General features: G+C 38.6%; 1 protein-coding gene across 1 annotated transcript in view; it reads right to left on the minus strand.

Moving 5' to 3' along the window:
* Positions 1 to 10640: 10640 nt before the first annotated feature.
* The window catches only part of SOS2 (SOS Ras/Rho guanine nucleotide exchange factor 2), a 355579-nt gene continuing 340825 nt past the window's right edge, over positions 10641 to 25394 (minus strand). Inside the window, exons 21-23 of the mRNA XM_053697641.1 lie at positions 24358 to 24399; positions 23251 to 23369; positions 10641 to 12900 (exon numbers count right to left, since the gene is read on the minus strand). Of these exons, the coding sequence (XP_053553616.1) occupies positions 12391 to 12900; positions 23251 to 23369; positions 24358 to 24399 (671 nt within the window). The 3' untranslated portion in view covers positions 10641 to 12390. The remainder of the gene's footprint in view (positions 12901 to 23250; positions 23370 to 24357; positions 24400 to 25394) is intronic.

The following is a 25394-nucleotide window of genomic DNA, read 5'->3' on the forward strand; positions in this document are numbered from 1 at the left end:
TGGCATGAAATATACCAAAATTGGCCTAGATCAATACTTTGGGTTGTCTACTAAAAAAAAATATATACATGTGAAGGCATATTCAGGGATTCCTGACAGATATTAGTGTGACAATATAACTATCGCTAATTTTGAAAAAAAAAATGGTTTTGACATAGCAAAGTGCTACTTGTACTTATTGCTCTATAACTTGCAAAAAACATGTAAACATTGTGCGTTTCTAAACTCAGGACAAAATTTAGAAACTATTTAAGCATGGGTGTTTTTTGGTGGTTGTAGATGTGTAACAGATTTTGGGGTTCAAGGTTAGAAAAAGTGTGTTTTTTTCATCATATTTTATATTATTTTTTTTTATAGTAAATTATAAGATATGATGAAAAGAATGGTATCTTTAGAAAGTCCATTTAATGGCGAGAAAAACAGTATATAATATGTGTGGGTACAGTAAATGAGTAAGACGAAAATTACAGCTAAACACAAACACCGCAGAAATGTAAAAATAGCCCTGGTCCCAAACGGTAAGAAAATGGAAAAGTGCTGTGGTCACTAAGGGGGTAAATTGGGTATGAATCAAGACTTGAAAAGATTGCATTACCAAGAGATCTAAAGCCTCAAGTGTTGGAGCACAAACATCTTTCAAAAGAACAAAATTCTAAATTAATTGAGATATAATCTATATGAAGAATGCCAACAGAAAGCAGAATATCTGCTATGAAAGCATTATATTGGATCATCCAAAAGGGAAACAACAGATCCAGAATCGGAAAATACAAAAGTTGTAGTTTTACAAGAGTGTAAAGAAAACATTAAGGCAGAAAAACTAAACTGCAGTAAACAGACACTTTCAGCAGCCAAGCCTTAAATCTAAAACTCTGTAATTTGAAAATATCTATGGAAGTTTAATTGTTGACCTTAGCACTAGAACACCGGTCCCAAAATCCTCCTCCAGCCCTCCCCAACAGGATGAAAAGAGGCAAAAACAGCCATTTTAAATAATCAGCTGATCATTTCACCTGTGCCCCAAAATGAGGCCCACTTAGCGGAGCCCAAGAACAGGCCCAAAAAAACAGTGCCCCAGAGGGAATCAAAGTCTGTATGACCATAAAAGAGGAGTACAAAGAATGTTAGCTTTTCCTTCAAAATTCTTTAGTAGATACGGAATCAGGGAATATAGAGAAAACACATGGATCAGAGTGAACTCCCAAGACAAAGTATACACTCTTAGGGCTTGAACATCTGAACTAAAAATAGATATATTGTAAAACTGACAATAGAAACTAGAAGCCATAGGTTCATCTATGGAAGATTACGTTTGTCCACAATCCTTACAAAAACTAAATTGTAGACTTACCAATTAGTTGGAAAGACCTACTCCCTGCAAAGGTAGTCTGTGCTAAAATACATAGAACCTGAAATGTGAATGGCTATCAGAAGCTTGCATTGAGCCTGGAAAATATAGAAAAGATCTCCTTCCGGACTAACTGACTTCTTGTTACTCCATAGCAAAATGTATAAATTTGTCTTTAACAGGAGGAATTCTGACAAATTCCAAATTCACTAAAGAGGATCTTCTTTAGTACAACTGAAAAGGAAGAATGCAGTGAAAAAGAGAGAGTCAGATGTTTCTAGAAATAACAGATCAAAATACTAGAAATAAATAACCCCCAGCTTATTCAAAAACTTTATTATGAACTGAAATTTTGCGTTTAATTTCAAAGATTCTAAGGGAGTGGAAATATACCAGAGCAAGCATGAAAATCTAGTTCAAATGTCTCCAAGTTTGAAAGCTGCTTGCAAGCAGAGGCACGAGAGCCAGTGAATAGTATTAAAAAACAACGAAGAGCTGAAAAGGAAAACTACCTCTCTTGCTCTGAGTTTGGGACAGAGATCTCAATCTTGTGAAACGAAAGAGATACTTTTGCCTGATATAGGTAGGTTTAGTGTTGCAATTGAAAGACACACCCAGCTAGTGTAAGACAGGTCTGTAAATAACATTAGTGAAATAGCATGACTGGAGAGAATGCCCAGTACATAAATACAATAGGATTACAGAAAAATTGTGTACTCCGGATCAGACCACAAACCAGGCTGCTATCTTTAAAATGTACTCATTAAAGGAACATGAAACCCAAATTTTTTCTTTCATGATTTAGAGAATACAATTTTAAACACCTTTCTAATTTACTTCTAATATCTCATTTGTTTCATTCTCTTGGTATCATTTGTTGAAGGAGCAGCAATGCACTAATGGTTTCTTACTGAACACTTTGGTGAGCCAATCGCAATGAAAATATATATGCAGCCACCAATCAACAGCTAGAACCTAGGTTCTCTGCTGCTTCCGAGCGTGCCTAGATAAACCTTTCAGCAATGGATAACAAGAGAAGGAAGCAAATTAAATGATAGAAGTTTCATGTCCCTTTAAGTCATTCTGTAGAAAGAACCTAAATTCTGACTTTCCTTGCCTGTAAAGGAAAGTAGATGTGATTTATTTCATAATCAAAATATATTAAAAAACATAATTTATGTAAGAACTTACCTGATAAATTCATTTCTTTCATATTGGCAAGAGTCCATGAGCTAGTGACATATGGGATATACAATCCTACCAGGAGGGGCAAAGTTTCCCAAACCTCAAAATGCCTATAAATACACCCCTCACCACACCCACAATTCAGTTTAACGAATAGCCAAGCAGTTGGGTGATAAAGAAAGGATTAGAAAGCATCAACAAAGGAAATTAGGAAATAATTGTGCTTTATACAAAAAATCATAACCACCATAAAAAGGGTGGGCCTCATGGACTCTTGCCAATATGAAAGAAATGAATTTATCAGGTAAGTTCTTACATAAATTATGTTTTCTTTCATGTAATTGGCAAGAGTCCATGAGCTAGTGACATATGGGATAGCAATACCCAAGATGTGGATCTCCACTCAAGAGTCACTAGAGAGGGAGGGAATAAAATAAAAACAGCCATATTCCGCTGAAAATATTAGTCCACAACCCAAAAAAATAAGTTTATTTTCATTTTTGAAAGAAAAAAACTTAAATCAAAAGCAGAAGAATCAAACTGAAACAGCTGCCTAAAGAACTTTTCTACCAAAAACTGCTTCCGAGGAAGCAAATACATCAAAATGGTAGAATTTAGTAAATGTATGCAAAGAGGACCAAGTTGCTGCTTTGCAAATCTGATCAACTGAAGCTTCATTCTTAAAAGCCCACGAAGTGGAGACTGATCTAGTAGAATGAGCTGTAATTCTCTGAGGCGAGGCCTGACCCGACTCCGAATAAGCTTGATGAATCAAAAGTTTCAACCAAGAAGCCAAGGAAATAGCAAAAGCCTTCTGACCTTTCCTAGGACCAGAAAATAAAACAAATAGACTGGAAGTCTTCCTGAAATCTTTAGTAGCTTCCACATAATATTTCAAAGCTCTTATCACATCCAAAGAATGTAAGGATCTTTCCAAAGAATTCTTAGGATTAGGACACAAGGAAGGGACAACAATTTATCTACTAATGTTGTGAGAATTCACAACCTTAGGTAAAAATTGAAAAGAAGTCCGCAAAACTGACTTATCCTGATGAAAAATCAGAAAAGGAGACTCACAAGAAAAAGCAGATAACTCAAAATCTTCTAGCAGAAGAGATGGCCAAAAGGAACAACACTTTCCAAGAAAGTAGTTTAATGTCCAAATAATGCATTGGTTCAAATGGGGAGCCTGTAAAGCCTTCAGAACCAAACAGACTCCAAGGAGGAGAAATTGATTTAATAACAGGCTTAATACGAACTAAAGCCTGTACAAAACAGTGTATATCAGTAAGTATAGCAATCTTTCTGTGAAATAAAACAGAAAGAGCGGAGATTTGTCCTTTCAAGGAACTTGCAGACAAACCCTTATCCAAACCATCCTGAAGAAACTGTAAAATTCTAGGAATTCTAAAAGAAAGCCAGGAGAATTTATGAGAAGAACACCATGAAATGTAAGTCTTCCAAACTCTATAAGAAATCTTTCTAGAGACAGATTTACGAGCTTGTAACATAGTATTAATCACTGAGTCAGAGAAACCTCTATGACTTAGTACTAAGCGTTCAATTTCCATACCTTCAAATTTAATGATTTGAGATCCTGATGGAAAAACGGACCTTGAGATAGTAGGTCTGGCCGTAACGGAAGTGGCCAAGGCGGGCAACTGGACATCCGAACCAGATCCACATACCAAAACCTGTGTGGCCATGCTGGAGCCACCAGCAACACAAATGATTGTTCCATGATGATTTTGGAGATCACTCTTGGAAGGAGAACTAGAGGCGGGAAAATGTAAGCAGGATGATAACACCAAGGAAGTGTCAGCGCATCCACTGCTTCCGCCTGAACATCCCTGGGCCTGGACAGGTATCTGGGAAGTTTCTTGTTTAGATGAGAGGCCATGAGATCTATCTCCGGAAGACCCCACATCTGAACAATCTGAGAAAACACATCTGGATGGAGAGACCACTCCCCTGGATGTAAAGTCTGGCGGCTGAGATAATCCGCCTCCCAATTGTCTACACCTGGGATATGCACCGCAGAGATTAGACAGGAGCTGGATTCCGCCCAAACAAGTATCCAAGATACTTCTTTCATAGCTTGGGGACTGTGAGTCCCACCCTGATTGACATATGCCACTGTTGTGATATTGTCTGAAAACAAATGAACGGTTCTCTCTTTAACAGAGGCCAAAACTGAAGAGCTCTGAGAATTGCCCGGAGTTCTAAAATATTTATTGGTAATCTCGCATCTTGAGATTTCCAAACCCCTTGTGCTGTCAGAGATCCCCAAACAGCTCCCCAACCTGAAAGACTCGCATCTGTTGTGATCACAGTCCAGGTTGGCCGAACAAAAGAAGCCCCTTGAACTAAACGATGGTGATCTATCCACCATGTCAGAGAGTGTCGTACATTGGGATTTAAGGATATTAATTGTGATATCTTTGTATAATCCCTGCACCATTGATTCAGCATACAAAGCTGAAGAGGTCTCATGTGAAAATGAGCAAAGGGGATCGCGTCCGATGCTGCAGTCATGAGACCTAAAACTTCCATGCACATAGCTACTGAAGGGAATGACTGAGACTGAAGGTGCCGGCAGGCTGCAACCAATTTTAAACGTCTCTTGTCTGTTAGAGACAGAGTCATGGACACTGAATCTATCTGGAAGCCTAAAAAGGTGACCCTTGTCTGAGGAATCAAGAAACTTTTTGGTAAATTGATTCTCCAACCATGTTTCCGAAGAAACAACACTAGTTGATTTGTGTGAGATTCTGCAGTATGTAAAGACTGAGCTAGTACCAAGATATCGTCCAAATAAGGAAACACCGCAATACCCTGTTCTCTGATTACAGAGAGTAGGGCACCCAGAACCTTTGAAAAGATTCTTGGAGCTGTTGCTAGGCCAAATGGAATAGCAACAAATTGGCAATGCTTGTTTAGAAAAGAGAATCTCAGAAACTGATAATGTTCTGGATGAATCGGAATATGAAGGTATGCATCCTGCAAGTCTATTGTGGACATATAATGTCCTTGCTGAACAAAAGGCAGAATAGTCCTTATAGTCACCATCTTGAAAGTTGGTACTCTTACATAACGATTCAAAATTTTCAGATCCAGAACTGGTCTGAATAAATTTTCCTTCTTTGGAACAATGAATAGATTTGAATAAAACCCCAAACCTTGTTCCTGAAGAGGAACTGGCAGGATTACCCCTGAAGACTCCAGGTCTGAAACACACTTCAGGAAAGCCTGAGCTTTTACTGGATTTGCTGGGATACGTAAGAGTAAAAATCTTCTCACAGGAAGTCTTACTCTGAATCCTATTCGATACCCTTGAGAGATAATGCTCTGAATCCATTGATTTTGGACAGATTTTATCCAAATACCTTAATCTGCCCCCTACCAGCTAAGCTGGAATAACGAGGGCCGCACCTTCATGCGGACTTAGGGGCTGACTTTGGTTTCCTAAATGGCTTGGATTTATTCCAATTTGAGGAAGGCTTCCAATTGGAAGCAGATTCCTTTGGGGGAGGATTGAGTTTTTGTTCCTTATTCTGACGAAAGGAACGAAAACGGTTAGAAGCCTTAGATTTACCCTTAGGTTTTTTATCCTGAAGCAGAAAAACTCCCTTTCCCCCAGTGACACTTGAAATAATAGAATCCAACTGAGAACCACATAAATTATTACCTTGGAAAGAAAGAGATAGTAATCTAGATTTAGAAGTCATATCAGCATTCCAAGATTTAAGCCACAAAGATCTTCTAGCTAATATAGCTAAAGACATGGATCTAACATCAATTTTGATAATATCAAAAATGGCATCATAAATAAAATGATTAGCATATTGCAGTAAGCGAATAATGCTAGATAAGTCAGAATCCAATTCCTGTTGCGCTAAATTCTCCAACCAGAAAGTTGATGCAGCCGCAACATCAGCCAAAGAAATTGCAGGTCTGAGAAGATGACCTGAATATAAATAGGCCTTCCTTAGGTAAGATTCAAGCTTCCTATCTAAAGGATCCTTAAAGGAAGTACTATCTTCCATAGGAATAGTGGTACGTTTAGCAAGAGTAGAAATAGCCTCATCAACTTTGGGGATTTTTTCCCAAAACTCTATAGATTTTGCTGGTAAAGGATACAATTTTTTAAACCTTGAAGAAGGAATAAAAGAAGTACCTGGCTTATTCCATTCCTTAGAAATCATATCAGAAATAGCCTCAGGAATAGGAAAAACCCCTGGAGAAACCACAGGAGGTTTAAAAACCGCATTTAAACGTTTATTAGACTGAATGTCAATAGGACTGGTTACCTCAATATCCAAAGTAATTAACACTTCTTTTAATAAAGAACGCATATACTCTATTTTAAATAAATAAGTAGATTTGTCAGTGTCAATGTCTGAGGAAGGATCTTCTGTATGAGGATAAATTATTATATTGTTGGTCATTTGAAATTTCATCAACTAAATGAGAAGTTTTAAAAGACCTTTTACGTTTATTAGAAGGTGGAAATGCAGACAAAGCCTTCAGGATTGAATCAGAAACAAATTCTTTAAAATTTACAGGTATATCATGCACATTAGAAGTTGAAGGAACTGCAACTGGCAATGTACTATTACTGATGGATACACTATCTGCATGTAAAAGTTTATCATGACAACTATTACAAATGACATTCGGCGAAATAATATCTACAATTTTAAAACAAATGCACTTAGCTTTGGTAGAACCGATGTCAGGCAGCAATGTTCCAGCAGAAACTTCTGAGGCCGGATCAGATTGAGACATCTTGCAAAATGTAAGAGAAAAAACAACATATAAAGCAAAATGATCTATTTCCTTATACGACAGTTTAAGGAATGGGAAAAAATGCAAATAGCATAGCCCTCTGATAGAGAAAAAGGCAAGAGGCAAACATCAATGGGGTATTGAAATAATGAAAAAGTTTGGCGCCAAGTATAACGCACAACGTAACAAACTTTTTTGGCGCAAAAAATAAACGGAAATGACACACTCGCGTCACTAATGACGCAACCGTGTAAAAGGTCTCGGCGTCAAGTATGATGCCGGAAATGACGAAGTTGCGTCAGACGTATTTTTTCGCGCCAAAAATATTTTCGCGCCAAGAATGACGCAATAAAGTTTAGCATTTGACACACCCGCGGGCCTAATACCGCCCGCAATTTGCAAGAATTAGTCAATTGAAAAAAAGACTAAACCCCAGGTAAGAAATACATTTCTTTAAAAAAAGTTTATATTCCCCAAATATGAAACTGACAGTCTGCAGAAGGAAATTCATGAACCTGACTCATGGCAAATATAAGTACAATACATATATTTAGAACTTTATATAAATGCATAAAGTGCCAAACCATAGCTGAGGTGTCTTAAGTAATAAAAACCATACTTACCAAAAGACACCCATCCACATAGAGCAGATAGCCAAACCAGTACTAAAACAGTTATCAGTAGAGGTAATGGTAAATTGAGAGTATATCATCGATCTGAAAAGGGAGGTAGGAGATGAATCTCTACGACCGATAACAGAGAACCTATGAAATAGACCCCCGTTAGGGAAATCATCGTATTCAATAAGTGATATTCCCTTCACATCCCTCTGACATTCGCTGTACTCTGAGAGGAATCGGGCTTCAACAATGCTGAGAAGCGCATATCAACGTAGAAATCTTAGCACAAACTTACTTCACCACCTCCATAGGAGGTGAAGTTTGTAAAACTGAATTGTGGGTATGGTGAGGGGTGTATTTATAGGCATTTTGAGGTTTGGGAAACTTTGCCCCTCCTGGTAGGATTGTATATCCCATATGTCACTAGCTCATGGACTCTTGCCAATTACATGAAAGAAAACACTATTTTTTTAAAAATAAACACATTTTCAGTGGTGTTACAATCATTTGAACCATATTTATGTCAAGCATAATAACTGAGAAACATTCCTTATTTAAAACCATATAAGTTTTTTAAAAAACAAAAAGATTAAGTTAATGTCTGACATGATCAGATTAACCCTTCTTACTAGATCTGTGGAAACCATAAAATCAGCATAAATGTTAAAATAACTAGTACATAGTTTGTCAGAGAAAAGTGTTTTATTTTCTGAAAATCTGCAAAAAGTTAAAAAGATTGTTAACTTTCAGAAAAAATAGACAGTAAATGCATCAGGAGGCTAAACGGTTAAAGCACAGCCAAGGTAAAAACAGACAGAAAATTCATCAGAAGGCTGATTCTTTAACGCACAGCCATGGTAGAATATCATTCTGACTCCCTGCTGGCTTACCGCTGCACACCAAACCAGTGGCCTGAAACCAAAGACTTATTGGGTGCATAAATGCAGATACCTGCATACATGGCAAAAATGCCCTGGTGCCATAAATCACTGCCAAGTAGGAACATACTCAGAAACACAGTTTTGGAAGAGATTCCCAGTTCTGTCCACCTTGTGGCTGGACAGAACTAGGAAGAGGTGGTGCTTGGGAGTTACTTTCATACAGGAAACTAGGGGAGTGGTCGGTTCTGTCCACGCCCCTTGGGGGTGAGGGTTTTTCACTGGTAATTATTACCAGGGAGGGCCAAGATATTTTGATTTTTTTTAGAGAGGAAGTATCACAAAAGAAAACAGAAGCCAGGGGGAGGGATTGCACTGAAGAAGTGTGAGGAACTCATTGAGGATGTAAAGCCGCACAAAAATGTGTAAAGAAAAGATGTCACCCTTGGCGCATGACTAGGTGGGCTATGCATAGATCCACCTTCCTATATTTTAATTGAGCTAAATCCCCCTCAATTATAATTATTAACCAGGCCTTGATTCAATAAACCTTTAAAGAAATCAGTGACAAATTCCTCCCATGTCTATGTAAACTTAGAGAGTTGATGAATCTACGCAAGTTATGACACTTAGGGAAGTCTCCCTAAGTGTGATACGGGAATCCAGACGTGGACTCGTTGCTCAGTGTGCCTAGCGGGACATGGCTGCACCTCACTGATGAGGCCCACAATAGGCCGAAACGTACGTCTGGGGTTTTGCTGTTTCTCTCGTATTCCGGGGCTGGACTGTAATGTTGAGTCAGGATCAGACTGATGTGCTTCAGGAAAGTTCTTCTCTGTGAAAGGCACATGTTGAGCAAAAAGAGGCTGCTTCTTGGGTGGTAACTAGCCATATATCAAGCTATTATGCTATTGTTCGTTCCTAGGTTGAGCGCTTCTCTCTTTTCATTTATGCAAGTTATGACACTTAGGGTAGTCTCCCTAAATGTGATGCGGGAAACCAGACGTGGACCAATTGCTCAGTGTGCCTAGAGGCATATGGCTGCACCTCACTGACGAGGCCCACAATAGGCCGAAACGTACGTCTGGGATTTTGCGGTTTCGTTTAGAGAGGGATTGCCTGTTATTTTGGGGCTGGACTGTACTGTTGAGTCAGGATCAGACTGATATGCTTCAGGAAAGTTCTTCTCTGTGAAAGGCACATGTTGAGCAAAAAGAGGCTGCTTCTTGGGTGGTAACTAGCTATAGAACAAGCTATTATGCTATTGTTCGTTCCCAGGTTGAGCGCCTCTCTTTTCATTGATGAGAATGAGTTAGCCTATATCATATCACTTTTTGCATCAACATTCAGATGGTAGGACCCTACAAGTAGGCTTACTTGTTCTATACTTCTGATCTCCTTGTCTGGTTTCACCATGTGGTGTATTTTTGGCCGGAGTCTTGTTCACAATTTTGTTTTCACCCTTTGGAATTGTTTCTAGTAACCTATCTGCAGGACTTATCACCTAACTTGGGTTCAGTAATTCCAGTATGTAGAACATCTCACCTGCTACCCAGCATTACTCCGGTGTGTTCCAATAACTCCAGTATGTAGAGGCCTCGTCCGTCTGGTTGCTGTTATCCAGTTTTGTTTGCAGAGTTCTGTATCTCAAGCATTTGCACAATAGTGCAATCTGCCTCAAGTTGAGCTTGGGTTTAGCTTGAAGCTCTGATCTATAAAAACTCCTGGGGCCTATATACCATCACTGCTCTAGCTGTGGATGAAATGTTAGGTGGGTAATCTTATGATTTTTTTAATACAAATAAAATTAGCCAGAACAAATAAGACTAAGAGTTTTTTTTATTACATTTGTTAAGAACACTGATACAAAGCACAGTAAAAGGCCACAGGTCAGGAAATAAAACGTGGCTAGTAGATGTTTACAAACACTGCTTGAATCCTACAAATCATGTGACACCTCAGGTCAGTGTGGCCATGGTTGCCACTAGAATGAACCATTGTCCTATTCATATACAGAATTAAGCAGAAGATAACCCACAAGATAGATGACATTCGCCAGGAGGGAGCTGTAAAAATTGACGATGATAGAAACACAAATTAACATACTATGGTCAAATGTGTAAAATTATGCAACAAAGAATTGCTTTAATTTAGCAAAGGCCGATATACTTGGGGGGAAAATAGTGACACAGCAAAATAACAACCAGAAGATTTTCTTACCTTGCTCTGTCAACCAAGACCTCTTATAAAACAAAACAAGAGGTGCAGTCCATAGACAATAATTATATATATATCCCCCCCATATATTACACTTATTTAATGTTTTCATTTGCTGCCTATGCTGCAAAAAAACCCATATGAACGAAGTGCAATTCTAGTCAGTCTGTTTCGGAAGAATCTTACATTGTGTTTGAGGAGTTTGGGCCAACAAAACTATGTTCAAATGTTAATTTCTTATGTGGATTATATATATATATATATATATATATATATATATATAATAAATTGTTTACAGAATTGCACTTTTTTTGTTGACATTTAAAATAAGGATAATATTGCCATTGGTCTTGTAGCAACTCATTAAGCTTTTTACATTTAAGCTTTACAATGCAATAGTCCAATAGTATAGAAAGTTTGGAAGCCAAATGTCATTTCATAATCAGATTTGTACGTGTAATTATTCCCTTAAATACAGAAAAGTAATTGGTGTTTTTTTTTACATAATGGTACATTCATGATTTATGATTGCCAGCTAAAAGAATGAAAATAAAGGCACATTTCAGAATACGCTGCATGCTTAATACTAGTCTTTTGATTTCAGTTAACAGAATGTAATGTAGTGCTTCTTTATGAACAAATGTGTAGTGCACTTCATTTACAATTGGAATCCACTGGTCTCCTTTCCAAGCTTGTTGATAGATGAGAAGAAAAAGAAGAAAAGCTGATATTCATCTCTAATGCCTTTCACATTGGCAGGGTTCAGCATCGCCCCTTCCTCTTCGCTGCAAAAGAAGCGGTAACTGGAATGATGGTACACGTTAAGACCTTTAAAAAGTCTTCAGTGACACTAATTGTTCATTGTAGGATTTTTGAAAACAAAAAGGCCACTAGTGCTTAAATTAAAAAAAAAAAAAAAGTAAAAAGTGTTCCTCCATATATACATGACATGTACCCTCCTAGTATTCCAAATTAATTGGCTGAATTCATAAAACTGCTATTCAATTGGATCTGGCATCAGGAGGTTACAATGAAAGAAAAAAAAAAGCCAGAAAAATCTAACAAAAAAAAACTCTCTTGTACTGGCAACATGAAAGCACTGTGGTCCAAGGCAAGACAATGCTACCTGAGGCAGTTACTGCTGCTGTAACATCAAAAGGCCGTAGTGTGAAAACGCTCTCTTTCTCAGGGGTCTTTTAATTAATTTGCTCTTTTGATCAGTAGCACTTTATTGTAAGAGCATTATTGTTAAAGTACTATAATACAGTGCCATATTTTCCAAATAAATAATAAAAAAGGAAAAAATAATACATTGCTGATCCCGTTCCAGTGTCAAAGACTATTATGGCTGTGGTCATTGTGGAGTTTCAGCGTTTTCTAACAAAGACAGTCTGTGCAAAGGAGGATGGGAGAATTCCCTTTTGTAAGTCTTTGGTGGCAGTTTTGGTAGCTGTGGATTGGAGTTCTGCCTTGGAGGAACAGGAGGAGCTGGTGCATGAGCAAGGTTGTTATGACTAGCACTGAGACCACAACAACGCCGAAGGGATCTGGGAGATGGAGTACTGGGGGGTGTGTTGGGTGAGTTTGGGGCTGTGCTGACCTCCCGGAGCCATTCTTGGTCTCTGTGCAGACGTCCAATTGGCGGAGGCTGTAGGTTTAAGGGACAGTTTATAAAATGTTCTGGAGGCCTTAAAGGTACAGGGGGTGGGGTATCAGGAAGAGGGTCTCTGGGTGGAGGCGGTGGTGGGCTATGAAGAGGTCCATCAAAAGGCCCAGTGTAAGCAGGAACTCGAGGGTGTATCTTTGGAGGTTGAGGTGGTCTGGGTGGAATGGCAGGTGGTTCATCATCTGACCTGGAACTTCCCTGTATTAAATAGAAGAAAATAATAAGTATGCATATTTTACTTTCACTTTGGTTGTCTATCGTTTGCTTTCATGAAAGTCTCTGAATCTCTTTTTTTAAAACATACCTAAACAGCCTGTTTCAGAAATGACTAGCAAATCTGGAGCTATGGGCGAGTCTGGTTTAGCTTATTGATTTTATTAGCTTTGAAAACAAGAATACAAAACACCTCTAAGCCGCAATACAATACTTTTCTGTAAGTTTTGGAATGATGTCCATAAGCCTAAACTTTTTATTCTGAGGCTCTTGTTTTTATTTTTAATGTAACAATGTTTTTACTATTTTGTTTGAAAACAATCATTTGTAGATGTTCTTTATAATTCTTTTCAGCAAACCTATTCTTAAAGGAACACTTAAGTCAAAATGAGAGACCGTAAACACCTAATTACAAGATATTTCTGTAGTGTTGGTATAGAATAACATGTCGGCCTCTAAAATCTTTTAAATCAAATTAACATCTTGTTTGCTACGATAATTTTTCAATAGCCAAACTCCACCCACCACTTGCCTTATGGAGGAGCCAATTCCGGCTTGAGTCTGCAGACAACAAGGATAGACCCAGTCATAATATTAGCACAAATTGCATTGTTTTATAGTTGTTATCAGCTCATACCAATTAGTGAACTATATGTAGCCAGGTAAGCCTTGAGAAGTTTACAATGTGCATTTCAAGTTTTGAGAATTAGAAACGCCACCATTTTTAGACCTAATTTACATGAAAAAGAGGGCAAAATAAATCATAAAAAATATTTTACAAAGTTGCTTTACTATGCAAAAAAACATTGTGTATAAAACAAATTCCAGGGTTATTATGTTCCTTTAAGAATATTTGCTTCCTCTAAAAATACATTTTCACCCTTGCAATTACACCTTAATCAATAAAATTGACCCCGTATTTGTTACCCACTTTTACAAATGACAGGGGGTCTGTGCTAATATGATTATTTACATCCACTTTTTAAAAGGGCTTTAATTATCCCTTCTTCAAAATAAATCTCCAAATCAATAAATGCTTTCCTGTAGCGTCAATTCAGGGCTAGATTACAAATGGAGCGCTATTTTATCTTATTTTTATTTATTTATTTTTCTACTTTTTGTTCATGGAAATGATGTATTTTTGTTTGAGAAATACTGTTTATTTTAGCAAACAAATTAATTTTTCAGAAACATTGAAATAAAAGCAGATTGTGATAATGGACCCTACTGTATATATATATTACTCTATACGCAGAACATATTTTCCTAATCATTCAAACTTGTCTAGGTGTTCATTGATCTAAATGTATAATTACAATGTTAGAGGCACTCACAGGAGTTGAAAAATAAAAGTCATGACAAAGGGCCAAGACAGGCTGGAAATGTTGAACAATATGTGTGTATTTTAATATGGTAAAACAGATACTGGGAACTGTATTAAAGGGATATGAAACCCAACACTTTCATGACTGAGATAGACGATACACTTAAAATGAAAAGTTCCCAATGTACTTCTGTTTTCTAATTGACTTCACTCTCATGTTATTCTTTGCTGAAAAGAATACCTAGGTAGGTAGTGTGCACATGTCTAGGGAACTATATTGCAACAGTTTTGCAAGAACTCTTTTAAGCACTAGATGGCAGCAGTTTTCCAAATATTTAATTTTGTTAAAGGGATACAAAACAATAAAAAGAAGTTTACAGCAATAACAAGATTGTTATAATAAATTAATATTTATAATTACATACTATTATCAATTTTGAGCCATTTTTCTTAGCATTTTGCAATTAAAAAGAATATATTTTCCAACACCGTGGAAAAGATGCAATTGCACAGTTATTGGCGGTGACGTATTTAAGTCACTGTCCCAGCTACAGCGGCCTCAGAGGATCAGTGAGTGTGACGGAGCAGCGCAACCTTTGCTAAGTATTCCACGCAGGAAGACAGAATCGCTCCTAATATAAACAAGCATTATAATATCTATATATATCATTTTTATTACAAAGAAAAATCATATAAATGTTAAAACAGTCCTCGTGTAAATTATATCAGAGTACAGCCCACACGGTTAGGAGCAAACACGGCAACTAATTATATGCATATAGAGCTGCAACAACTAATTGTCATAATCAATTATGAAAATAGTTGTCAACGAATCTCATAATCTATTAGTTGGTTTGCAATTAATTGGTCTGTGCACAACAGCAGCTGCTTCACTCCACTGAGCTCCTGCACATGGTATTGTGATTTATGGTTATGTCCTTAGCCTAAAGGACGTCTACAGACGTCTACTTTTCACTTTTTCAGGACAGTATAAGTTTACAACTACCCCTGGCTTATGTGCAACCCAGATATAATAGTCACCATTTGGATTGTTTATATTAAATCAGGTGATTTGGAACTATGCTTTTCATGATATAGTGCCAAGCTTGTTGTTTACACCTAGCCCCTAGATTGATGGGAGTTATTTAAATTGATGTGCACTATTATCTGTTTGCACAATTATTAGCAGATCGTTTACTATTGCTGATTATATGTACTGTATAAATAAATTTGTAAGGCTTTGTCCTGTTATTGATATATAGTCCTTAGCGCTTTTGATTTGTTTTTTATATTTTTAATCATTTGTGATATGTACCAGATTCAACCTGTAGTATATATCTGTTATTTTTAGAGCAGACTAGATATTTTCACCTAACCTTATAGCTGGTTATTTACCATTGCATATAGATATTCAAGATATTTTTTATGTTAGAATGAAGTCAAGGGTTACTTTATTGAGAAGCCCCTTGCCAAGGTGGAAGTTCTACCTCTTTTTCAAACAGTTTTTGGTTTTGTTTTGCTTAAAGGGACATAATACTTATATGCTAAATCACTTGAAACTGATGCAGTATGACTGTAAAAAGCTGACAGGAAAATATCACCTGAACATCTCTATATAAAAAAGGAAGATATTTTACCTCACAACTTTCTCAGCTCACCAGAGTAAGTTCTGTGTAAAAAAGTTATACTTCAGCTGATGTCCAGCTGAAGGTAAAAAATAAATAAAAATGAAGAAATAAACAGCAGCCAATCAGCATCAACAGTTCTGAGGTCATGAACTATTTTACTGTGATCTCATGAGATGTCACTTAACTCTCATGAGATTTCATAGTAAACTTCCTTAAACTGAATAGGGAAATAAGATGAGCACGAAAGCTCACTCCCTTAGCTGTCCCGGGGCAGACATGCTGATTTGCTGCTTAGAAGTCCTTTACAATGGGATGTGGCTACTGAGGAATGTTTGAGGTAAAATATCTTTCTTTTTTACATAGAGATGTGATATTTTCTAGTCAGCTTTTTACAGCTATGCTGCATCACTTTCAAGTGTTTCAACATTTGGGTATCATGGCCCTTTAATTATAAAACTGCTATGCTGCTTAAAAATTGGACAAAAGTTGTGTTAATGTAAAGTTTTAGTCTGAAGTTTATATTTGTAACACTCAGTATGTGGATTCTATTTAAAATATAGGAAACAATTATTGATTTTTTTTTATCAGATTAGTCGATTAATCGAAAAAATAATCGGTCGATTGATCGATTATGTAAATAATCTTTAGTTGCAGCCCTATATGCATATAAGAAGTCTTTGATTTGAGGCACATTTTTCAAGTAGAACAGCCCTTTTTCTTGGGCTGTCTTATCTAACGTCACAACTGAAATAAAAAAACATAATTTATGCTTACCTGATAAATGTATTTCTCTTTTAGTGTAGTCAGTCCACGGGTCATCCATTACTTATGGGATTATATCTCTTCCCCAACAGGAAGTTGCAAGAGGATCACCCAAGCAGAGCTGCTATATAGCTCCTCCCCTCACATGTCATATCCAGTCATTCGACCGAAACAAGACGAGAAAGGAGAAACCATAGGGTGCAGTGGTGACTGGAGTTTAATTAAAAATTTAGATCTGCCTTAAAAGACAGGGCGGGCCGTGGACTGACTACACTACAAGAGAAATAAATTTATCAGGTAAGCATAAATTATGTTTTCTCTTGTTAAGTGTAGTCAGTCCACGGGTCATCCATTACTTATGGGATACTAATACCAAAGCTAAAGTACACGGATGAAGGGAGGGACAAGGCAGGAACTTTAAACGGAGGGAACCACTGCCTGAAGTACCTTTCTCCCAAAAATAGCCTCCGAAGAAGCAAAAGTGTCAAATTTGTAAAACTTTGAAAAAGTGTGAAGTGAAGACCAAGTCGCAGCCTTGCAAATCTGTTCAACAGAAGCCTCATTTTTAAAGGCCCAGGTGGAAGCCACAGCTCTAGTAGAATGAGCTGTAATCCTTTCAGGAGGCTGCTGTCCAGCAGTCTCATAGGCTAGACGTATTATGCTACGAAGCCAAAAAGAGAGAGAGGTAGCCGAAGCCTTTTGACCTCTCCTCTGTCCAGAGTAAATGACAAACAGGGAAGAAGTTTGACGAAAATCTTTAGTTGCCTGCAAATAGAACTTCAGGGCACGGACTACGTCCAGATTATGCAAAAGTCGTTCCTTCTTTGAAGAAGGGTTAGGACACAATGATGGAACAACAATCTCTTGATTGATATTCCTGTTAGAAACTACCTTTGGTAAGAACCCAGGTTTAGTACGCAGAACTACCTTGTCTGAATGAAAAATCAGATAAGGAGAATCACAATGTAAGGCAGATAACTCAGAGACTCTTCGAGCCGAGGAAATAGCCATCAAAAACAGAACTTTCCAAGATAACAGCTTAATATCAATGGAATGAAGGGGTTCAAATGGAACGCCTTGCAGGACGTTAAGAACTAAGTTTAAGCTCCACGGCGGAGCAACAGTCTTAAACACAGGCTTAATCCTAGCCAAAGCCTGACAAAAAGCCTGAACGTCTGGAATTTCTGCCAGACGCTTGTGTAGAAGAATAGACAGAGCAGAAATCTGTCCTTTTAACGAACTAGCGGATAAGCCCTTTTCTAAACCCTCTTGTAGAAAAGACAATATCCTAGGAATCCTAACCTTACTCCATGAGTAACTCTTGGATTCGCACCAATACAAATATTTACGCCATATCTTATGGTAAATTCTTCTGGTAACAGGTTTCCTAGCCTGTATTAAGGTATCAATAACCGACTCCGAGAAGCCACGCTTTGATAGAATCAAGCGTTCAATCTCCATGCAGTCAGCCTCAGAGAAATTAGATTTGGATGGTTGATAGGACCCTGAATTAGAAGGTTCTGCCTCAGAGGCAGAGACCATGGTGGACAGGACGACATGTCCACTAGGTCTGCATACCAGGTCCTGCGTGGCCACGCAGGCGCTATCAGAATCACTGATGCTCTCTCCTGTTTGATCTTGGCAATCAGTCGAGGAAGCATCGGAAATGGTGGAAACACATAAGCCATGTTGAAGACCCAAGGGGCTGTCAGAGCATCTATCAGCACCGCTCCCGGGTCCCTGGACCTGGATCCGTAGCAAGGAAGCTTGGCGTTCTGGCGAGACGCCATGAGATCCAGATCTGGTTTGCCCCAACGATGAATCAGTTGAGCGAAGACCTCCGGATGAAGTTCCCACTCGCCCGGATGAAAAGTCTGGCGACTTAGAAAATCCGCCTCCCAGTTCTCCACGCCTGGGATGTAGATTGCTGACAGGTGGCAAGAGTGAGACTCTGCCCAGCGAATTATCTTTGAGACTTCCAACATCGCTAGGGAACTCCTGGTTCCCCCTTGATGATTGATGTAAGCAACAGTCGTGATGTTGTCCGACTGAAATCTGATGAAACTCAGAGTTGCTAACTGAGGCCAAACTAGAAGAGCATTGAATATTGCTCTTAACTCCAGAATATTTATTGGGAGGAGTTTCTCCTCCTGAGTCCATGATCCCTGAGCCTTCAGGAAATTCCAGACTGCGCCCCAACCTAGAAGGCTGGTGTCTGTTGTTACAATCGTCCAATCTGGCCTGCGAAAGGTCATCCCCTTGGACAGGTGGGGCCGAGAAAGCCACCATAGAAGAGAATCTCTGGTCTCTTGGTCCAGATTTAGTAGAGGGGACAAATCTGAATAATCCTCATTCCACTGACTTAGCATGCACAATTGCAGTGGTCTGAGATGCAGTCGCGCAAATGGTACTATGTCCATTGCCGCTACCATTAAGCCGATTACTTCCATGCACTGAGCTACTGACGGGTGTGGAATGGAATGAAGGGCACGGCAAGCATTTAGAAGTTTTGATAACCTGGCCTCCGTCAGGAAAATTTTCATCTCTACAGAATCTATAAGAGTCCCTAGGAAGGGAACCCTTGTGAGTGGTAATAGAGAACTCTTTTCTACGTTCACCTTCCACCCATGCGACCTCAGAAATGCCAGAACTATCTCTGTATGAGACTTGGCAGTTTGAAAACTTGACGCTTGTATCAGAATGTCGTCTAGGTACGGAGCCACCGCTATGCCTCGCAGTCTTAGTACCGCCAGAAGTGAGCCCAGAACTTTTGTAAAGATTCTTGGAGCCGTAGCTAACCCGAAGGGAAGAGCTACAAACTGGTAATGCCTGTCTAGGAAGGCAAATCTTAGGTACCGATAATGATCCTTGTGAATCGGTATGTGAAGGTAGGCATCCTTTAAGTCCACAGTGGTCATGTACTGACCCTCTTGGATCATGGGTAGGATGGTTCGAATAGTTTCCATTTTGAATGATGGAACTCTTAGGAATTTCTTTAGGATTTTTAAGTCCAAGATTGGTCTGAAGGTTCCCTCTTTCTTGGGAACCACCAACAGATTTGAATAGAATCCCTGCCCGTGTTCCGTCCGCGGGACTGGGTGGATCACCCCCATTAGTAAGAGGTCTTGTACACAGCGTAGAAACGCCTCTTTCTTTATTTGGTTTGCTGATAACCTTGAAAGATGAAATCTCCCTTGTGGAGGAGAAGCTTTGAAGTCCAGAAGATATCCCTGAGATATGATCTCCAACGCCCAGGGATCCTGGACATCTCTTGCCCAAGCCTGGGCGAAGAGAGAAAGTCTGCCCCCCACTAGATCCGTTTCCGGATAGGGGGCCCTCTCTTCATGCTGTCTTAGGGGCAGCAGCAGGTTTTCTGGCCTGCTTGCCCTTGTTCCAGGACTGGTTAGTTTTCCAGCCCAGTCTGTAACGAGCAACAGCTCCTTCCTGTTTTGGAGCGGAGGAAGTTGATGCTGCTCCTGCCTTGAGGTTACGAAAGGCACGAAATTAGACTGTTTGGCCCTGTCCTGAGGTAGAGCATGGCCCTTACCTCCCGTAATGTCAGCGATAATTTCTTTCAAGCCGGGCCCGAATAAGGTCTGCCCTTTGAAAGGAATATTAAGCAATTTAGATTCCCAAAAATAGCCTCTTAGAAGTCACGTCAGCTGACCAGGATTTAAGCCATAGCGCTCTGCGCGCTTGGATGGCGAATCCGGAGTTCTTAGCCGTAAGTTTGGTTAAATGTACAACGGCATCAGAAACAAATGCGTTAGCTAGCTTAAGTGCTTTAAGCTTGTTCATAATTTCATCTAATGGAGCTGTGCGAATGGCCTCTTCCAGAGACTCAAACCAGAATGCCGCCGCAGCAGTGACAGGCGCAATGCATGCAAGGGGCTGTAAGATAAAACCTTGTTGAACAAACATTTTCTTAAGGTAACCTTCTAATTTTTTATCCATTGGATCTGAAAAGGCACAACTATCCTCCACCAGGATAGTGGTACGCTTAGCTAAAGTAGAAACCGCTCCCTCCACCTTAGGGACCGTCTGCCATAAGTCTCGTGTGGTGGGGTCTATAGGAAACATTTTCCTAAATATGGGAGGAGGGGAAAAAGGCACACCGGGTCTATCCCACTCCTTGCTAATAATCTCTGTAAGCCTTTTAGGTATAGGAAACACGTCAGTACACACCGGTACCGCATAGTATCTATCCAACCTACATAATTTTTCTGGAATTGCAACCGTGTTACAATCATTCAGAGCCGCTAATACCTCCCCTAGCAATATGCGGAGGTTCTCAAGCTTAAATTTAAAATTAGAAATCTCTGAATCCAGTCTCCCTGGATCAGATCCGTCACCCACAGAATGAAGCTCTCCGTCTTCATGTTCTGCAAATTGTGACGCAGTATCGGACATGGCTCTCACATCATCAGCGCGCTCTGTGCTTAACCCAGAGCTATCACGCTTGCCTCTTAATTCTGGCAATTTAGATAATACTTCTGTCATAACAGTAGCCATGTCTTGCAAAGTGATTTGTAAGGGCCTCCCTGATGTACTTGGCGCCACAAAATCACGCACCTCCTGAGCGGGAGGCGAAGGTACTGACACGTGAGGAGAGTTAGTTGGCATAACTTCCCCCTCGTTGTCTGGTGATAATTTCTTTGCATGTAAAGACTGACTTTTATTTAAAGTTACATCAATGCATTTAGTACACAAGCTTCTATGGGGCTCCACATTGGCCTTCATACATAGTGAACAAACAGATTCATCTGTGTCAGACATGTTTAAACAGACTAGCAATGAGACTAGCAAGCTTGGAAAATACTTTTAAAATAAATTTACAAGCAATATAAAAAACGCTACTGTGCCTTTAAGAAGCACAAAAAGCTGTCACAGTTGAAATAACAATGAACCAAATTAGTTATTGCAACCAAATTTTCACAGTAAATGTATTAAGTTAGCAAAGGATTGCACCCACCAGCAAATGGATGATTAACCCCTTAATACCCAAAAACGGATAACAATTTAATAATTAACGTTTTTATCACAGTCAAACACACTGTCACAGGTCTGCTGTGACTGATTACCTCCCTCAAAATGAATTTTGAAGACCCCTGAGCTCTCTAGAGACGTCCTGGATCATGGAGGATGAAGTAGGAAGATTGTGACTGAATTTTTACTGCGCAAAAAAGCGCTAAAATTGGCCCCTCCCACTCATATTACAACAGTGGAGAAGATCAGTTAACTGTTTCTATGCAGAAACAAAAGTTAGCCATGTGGTAAAAATCATGCCCCAATAAGTTTTATCACCAAGTACCTCACAAAAAACGATTAACATGCCAGTAAACGTTTTGAACATACATTTTAAAAGTTATGAAGTGTTATTAATAAGCCTGCTACCAGTCGCTTTTACTGCAGTTAAGGCTCACACATTACTTCAGTATTAACAGTATTTTCTGAGTCAAATTCCATTCCCTAGAAAAATACTTCAGTGTACACACACTCCTCAGCCTAATACCAGTCGCTACCACTGCATTTAAGGCTGAACTTACATTACATTGGTATCAGCAGTAATTTCTCAGTCAATTCCATTGCTTAGAAAAATAATTTACTGCACATACCTCGTTTGCAGGGGGGCCCTGCATGCTATTCCCCTTTTCTGAAGTTATCTCACTCCTCAGAATGTGCGAGAACAGCCAGTGGATCTTAGTTACGTCTGCTAAGATCATAGAAAACGCAGGCAGATTCTTCTTCTAATGCTGCCTGAGAAACAAACAGCACACTCAGGTGCCATTTAAAATAACAAACTTTTGATTGAAGAAATAAACTAAGTTTAGAAACACCACAGACCTCTCACAACGACCTATCTTTAGTTAGGTTGCAAGAGAATGACTGGATATGACATGTGAGGGGAGGAGCTATATAGCAGCTCTGCTTGGGTGATCCTCTTGCAACTTCCTGTTGGGGAAGAGATATAATCCCATAAGTAATGGATGACCCGTGGACTGACTACACTTAACAAGAGAAATAGTCATTTAAAACTAAAACAAAGCTTAATTTTCAAGTAAAAATAGGCGAGTTTTAATGGTAATAGCTTTATAAATATATACACGTTTTGCTTAGGCTACATATTGCACAGTTTTATAATCCTTTAAAAGTATTCATGCAAACCTGCTGCCATATATTGCTCCAGACACGTGCACGCTCCTGAGCCTGCCTCTTGCTTTTCAACAAAGGATACCAAGAGAACTAAGTACCTTTGTTAAAAGAAGATGGAAAGTTCTTTTTTTTTTTTTTAAATTGTATGCTTTGAATCCTTAAAAAAGGGGTTTTGTGTCCCTTTAATAACTGTGTTACCAATTGTATTCCTGAATCCATATCTCCTTGAATATCTTTTGTACACAATTATGCTGTGAGGACTTTTTACCTGCATTAGAACTGATGCATATGCATATAACTGCTATAATTACACACTCATGTACATAACTGACCACCGGCACAAATGGTCTTAGCTTACACTGAATAACACTACTATCAGAATAATCCTCCTTTGTTGGTTAAAACTCAATCTCAACGTGTCAATATAGGCACAAAGTACTCAGTTATGCAGATGAATACTCAACACACCATAAGGCTGACTGTGTCTGGATCAAACTTCTTAGGTGGAGGTCGTGGAGGCCTTGGAGGTGGAACGAGAGACTCCTCATATAGTCCATGCAAACTACTACATGAACTGAAGAAGGACTCTGGAAGGAACACAGACCATTATGTCACAAGTGTAAGAACTATTAGTTACAGAAACATTAAAGACATTTTCTCTGTAATGTATCAAAAAGCGGACATTTCAAAATATACTGACCCTAACATTTTATGCCATCACTTGAAGCTGCAGTATGGATGCAGTTATATTCTCTAACATGGAGCTGCACTATCATTTGAATTAAAGGGATAGTAAACCCAAGTTTTTTATTTCATGATTCAGATAGAGCATGCAATTTTAAGCAACTTATTAATTTACTCCTATTATCAATTTGTATTTCTTCTCCCGGTATCTTTATTTAAAAAAGTAGGAATGTAAGCTATGGAGCTGGCTCATTTTTGGTTCAGACCCTGGCTAGTGCTTGCTGATTGGTGGCTACATTTAGCCACCAATAAGCAAGTGCAACCCAGGTTCTGAGCAAAAATAGGCTGGCTCTTAAGCGTACATTCTTGCTTTTCAAATAAAGATACCAAGAGAACAAATAAAAATTCATAATAGGAGTAAATTAGAAAGTTGCTTAAAGTTGCATGCTCTATCTGAATCATGAAAGTTTAATTTTGACTTTAGTGTCCCTTTAACATTGCACTCCTGTCTCCCCATCTATGTTTATCTGACCACTGGAATCTACCGTCTTTAAATCCTCTGCTATTCTCTAGCCTACGTAACCCTCTCAATCTCCGCTAAATGCCCTTTGGAATGCACACGCTATATGCAACAAGCTCACGTCTATTAATGACCTATTCATTGCACAAATCACTATTAGCACTCACACAAACTTAGTTCTCCTCCTCTAAAGGAATCGCTGCAGCCTCCCTGTTGTATGGTGGCCTGCACTTCAGTCAGACAAGGAGGGAGTGTGGGTATTCTTCTGTCCCCACACTGCACCTTCCTCTGCATACATACACTGGTTTTAAATCGATTTATATTTAACATTTTCATTTAAAACAGGAGGACATAAAAAATCATGAACTTACTTGAATTTGGCAGAAGCACCGGGGCAAAAATACTGTTGCTACCTGTAAAAGAAAAAAGTACAATCCAATGAGAACTGGATTTTCCATATGCACAATGCCATGAAACTCTTAAAGGGATAGGAAAGCCAAAATTAAACGTCCATGATAAGACAATTTTCTGGTGCCTGCACACATTTGTCTATTGTGATTGGCTAACTAGATGTGTTCAGCTAGCTGACAGTAGTGCAATGTTGTTCCTTCAGCAAAGGATAACAAGAGAATTAAGCAAATTTGATAATAGAAGTAAATTGGAAAGTTGTTAACTGTTCTATCCAAATCCTGCAAGAAAATGTTGGGGTTTCCTGTCCCTTTAAACAATACACAAAGCTGCACACTTATATTACTCAGTTTGCTTGATCCAACCTTTTCATTCATGATTCAGACAGAGCGTGTCATTTTAAACAACTTTCCAATTTACTTCTATTATCAAATTTTGTTTCCTTCTCTTGTTGTGCCAATGATAAAAAACATATATACCAATCAGCAGCTAGCACCCAGTAGTGCATTGCTGCACCTGAGCCTACCTAGGTATGCTTTTCAATGGAGGATACCGATAGAAAATTATATAATGTTCTATATAATGTTCTATATAATGTTCTATCTGAATCATGAAAGTTTAATTTCAGAATTTAACAACAAATAAAATGTTTCATTATTGAAAGTAAGTTACTGCAATTTACATTCATTATTTATTTTCCTGCCTTTTACTGTAAAATACATCTGAAAATTGTGCCTGTTCCCACTTTCTCCCAGATAGGCTCGTAATACGGTTATCTACTTTCCTGGGAACTAGTGTGTTGCTTTCCCCTCTCCCTCACTTTGTCACTCTAGTCATTTGCTCTCTTAAGGTGGATTATTAGTTTTGGAAAAACAGCCAAGATAGGAAACCATTTACTATATATAGATAGATATATATATATATATATATATATATATATATATATATATATATATAAATATATATATATATATATATATATATATACACACACACGCAC

Source organism: Bombina bombina, chromosome 1, assembly GCF_027579735.1.
Source record: "Bombina bombina isolate aBomBom1 chromosome 1, aBomBom1.pri, whole genome shotgun sequence".
In the NCBI taxonomy this organism is placed as follows: Eukaryota; Metazoa; Chordata; class Amphibia; order Anura; family Bombinatoridae; genus Bombina; species Bombina bombina.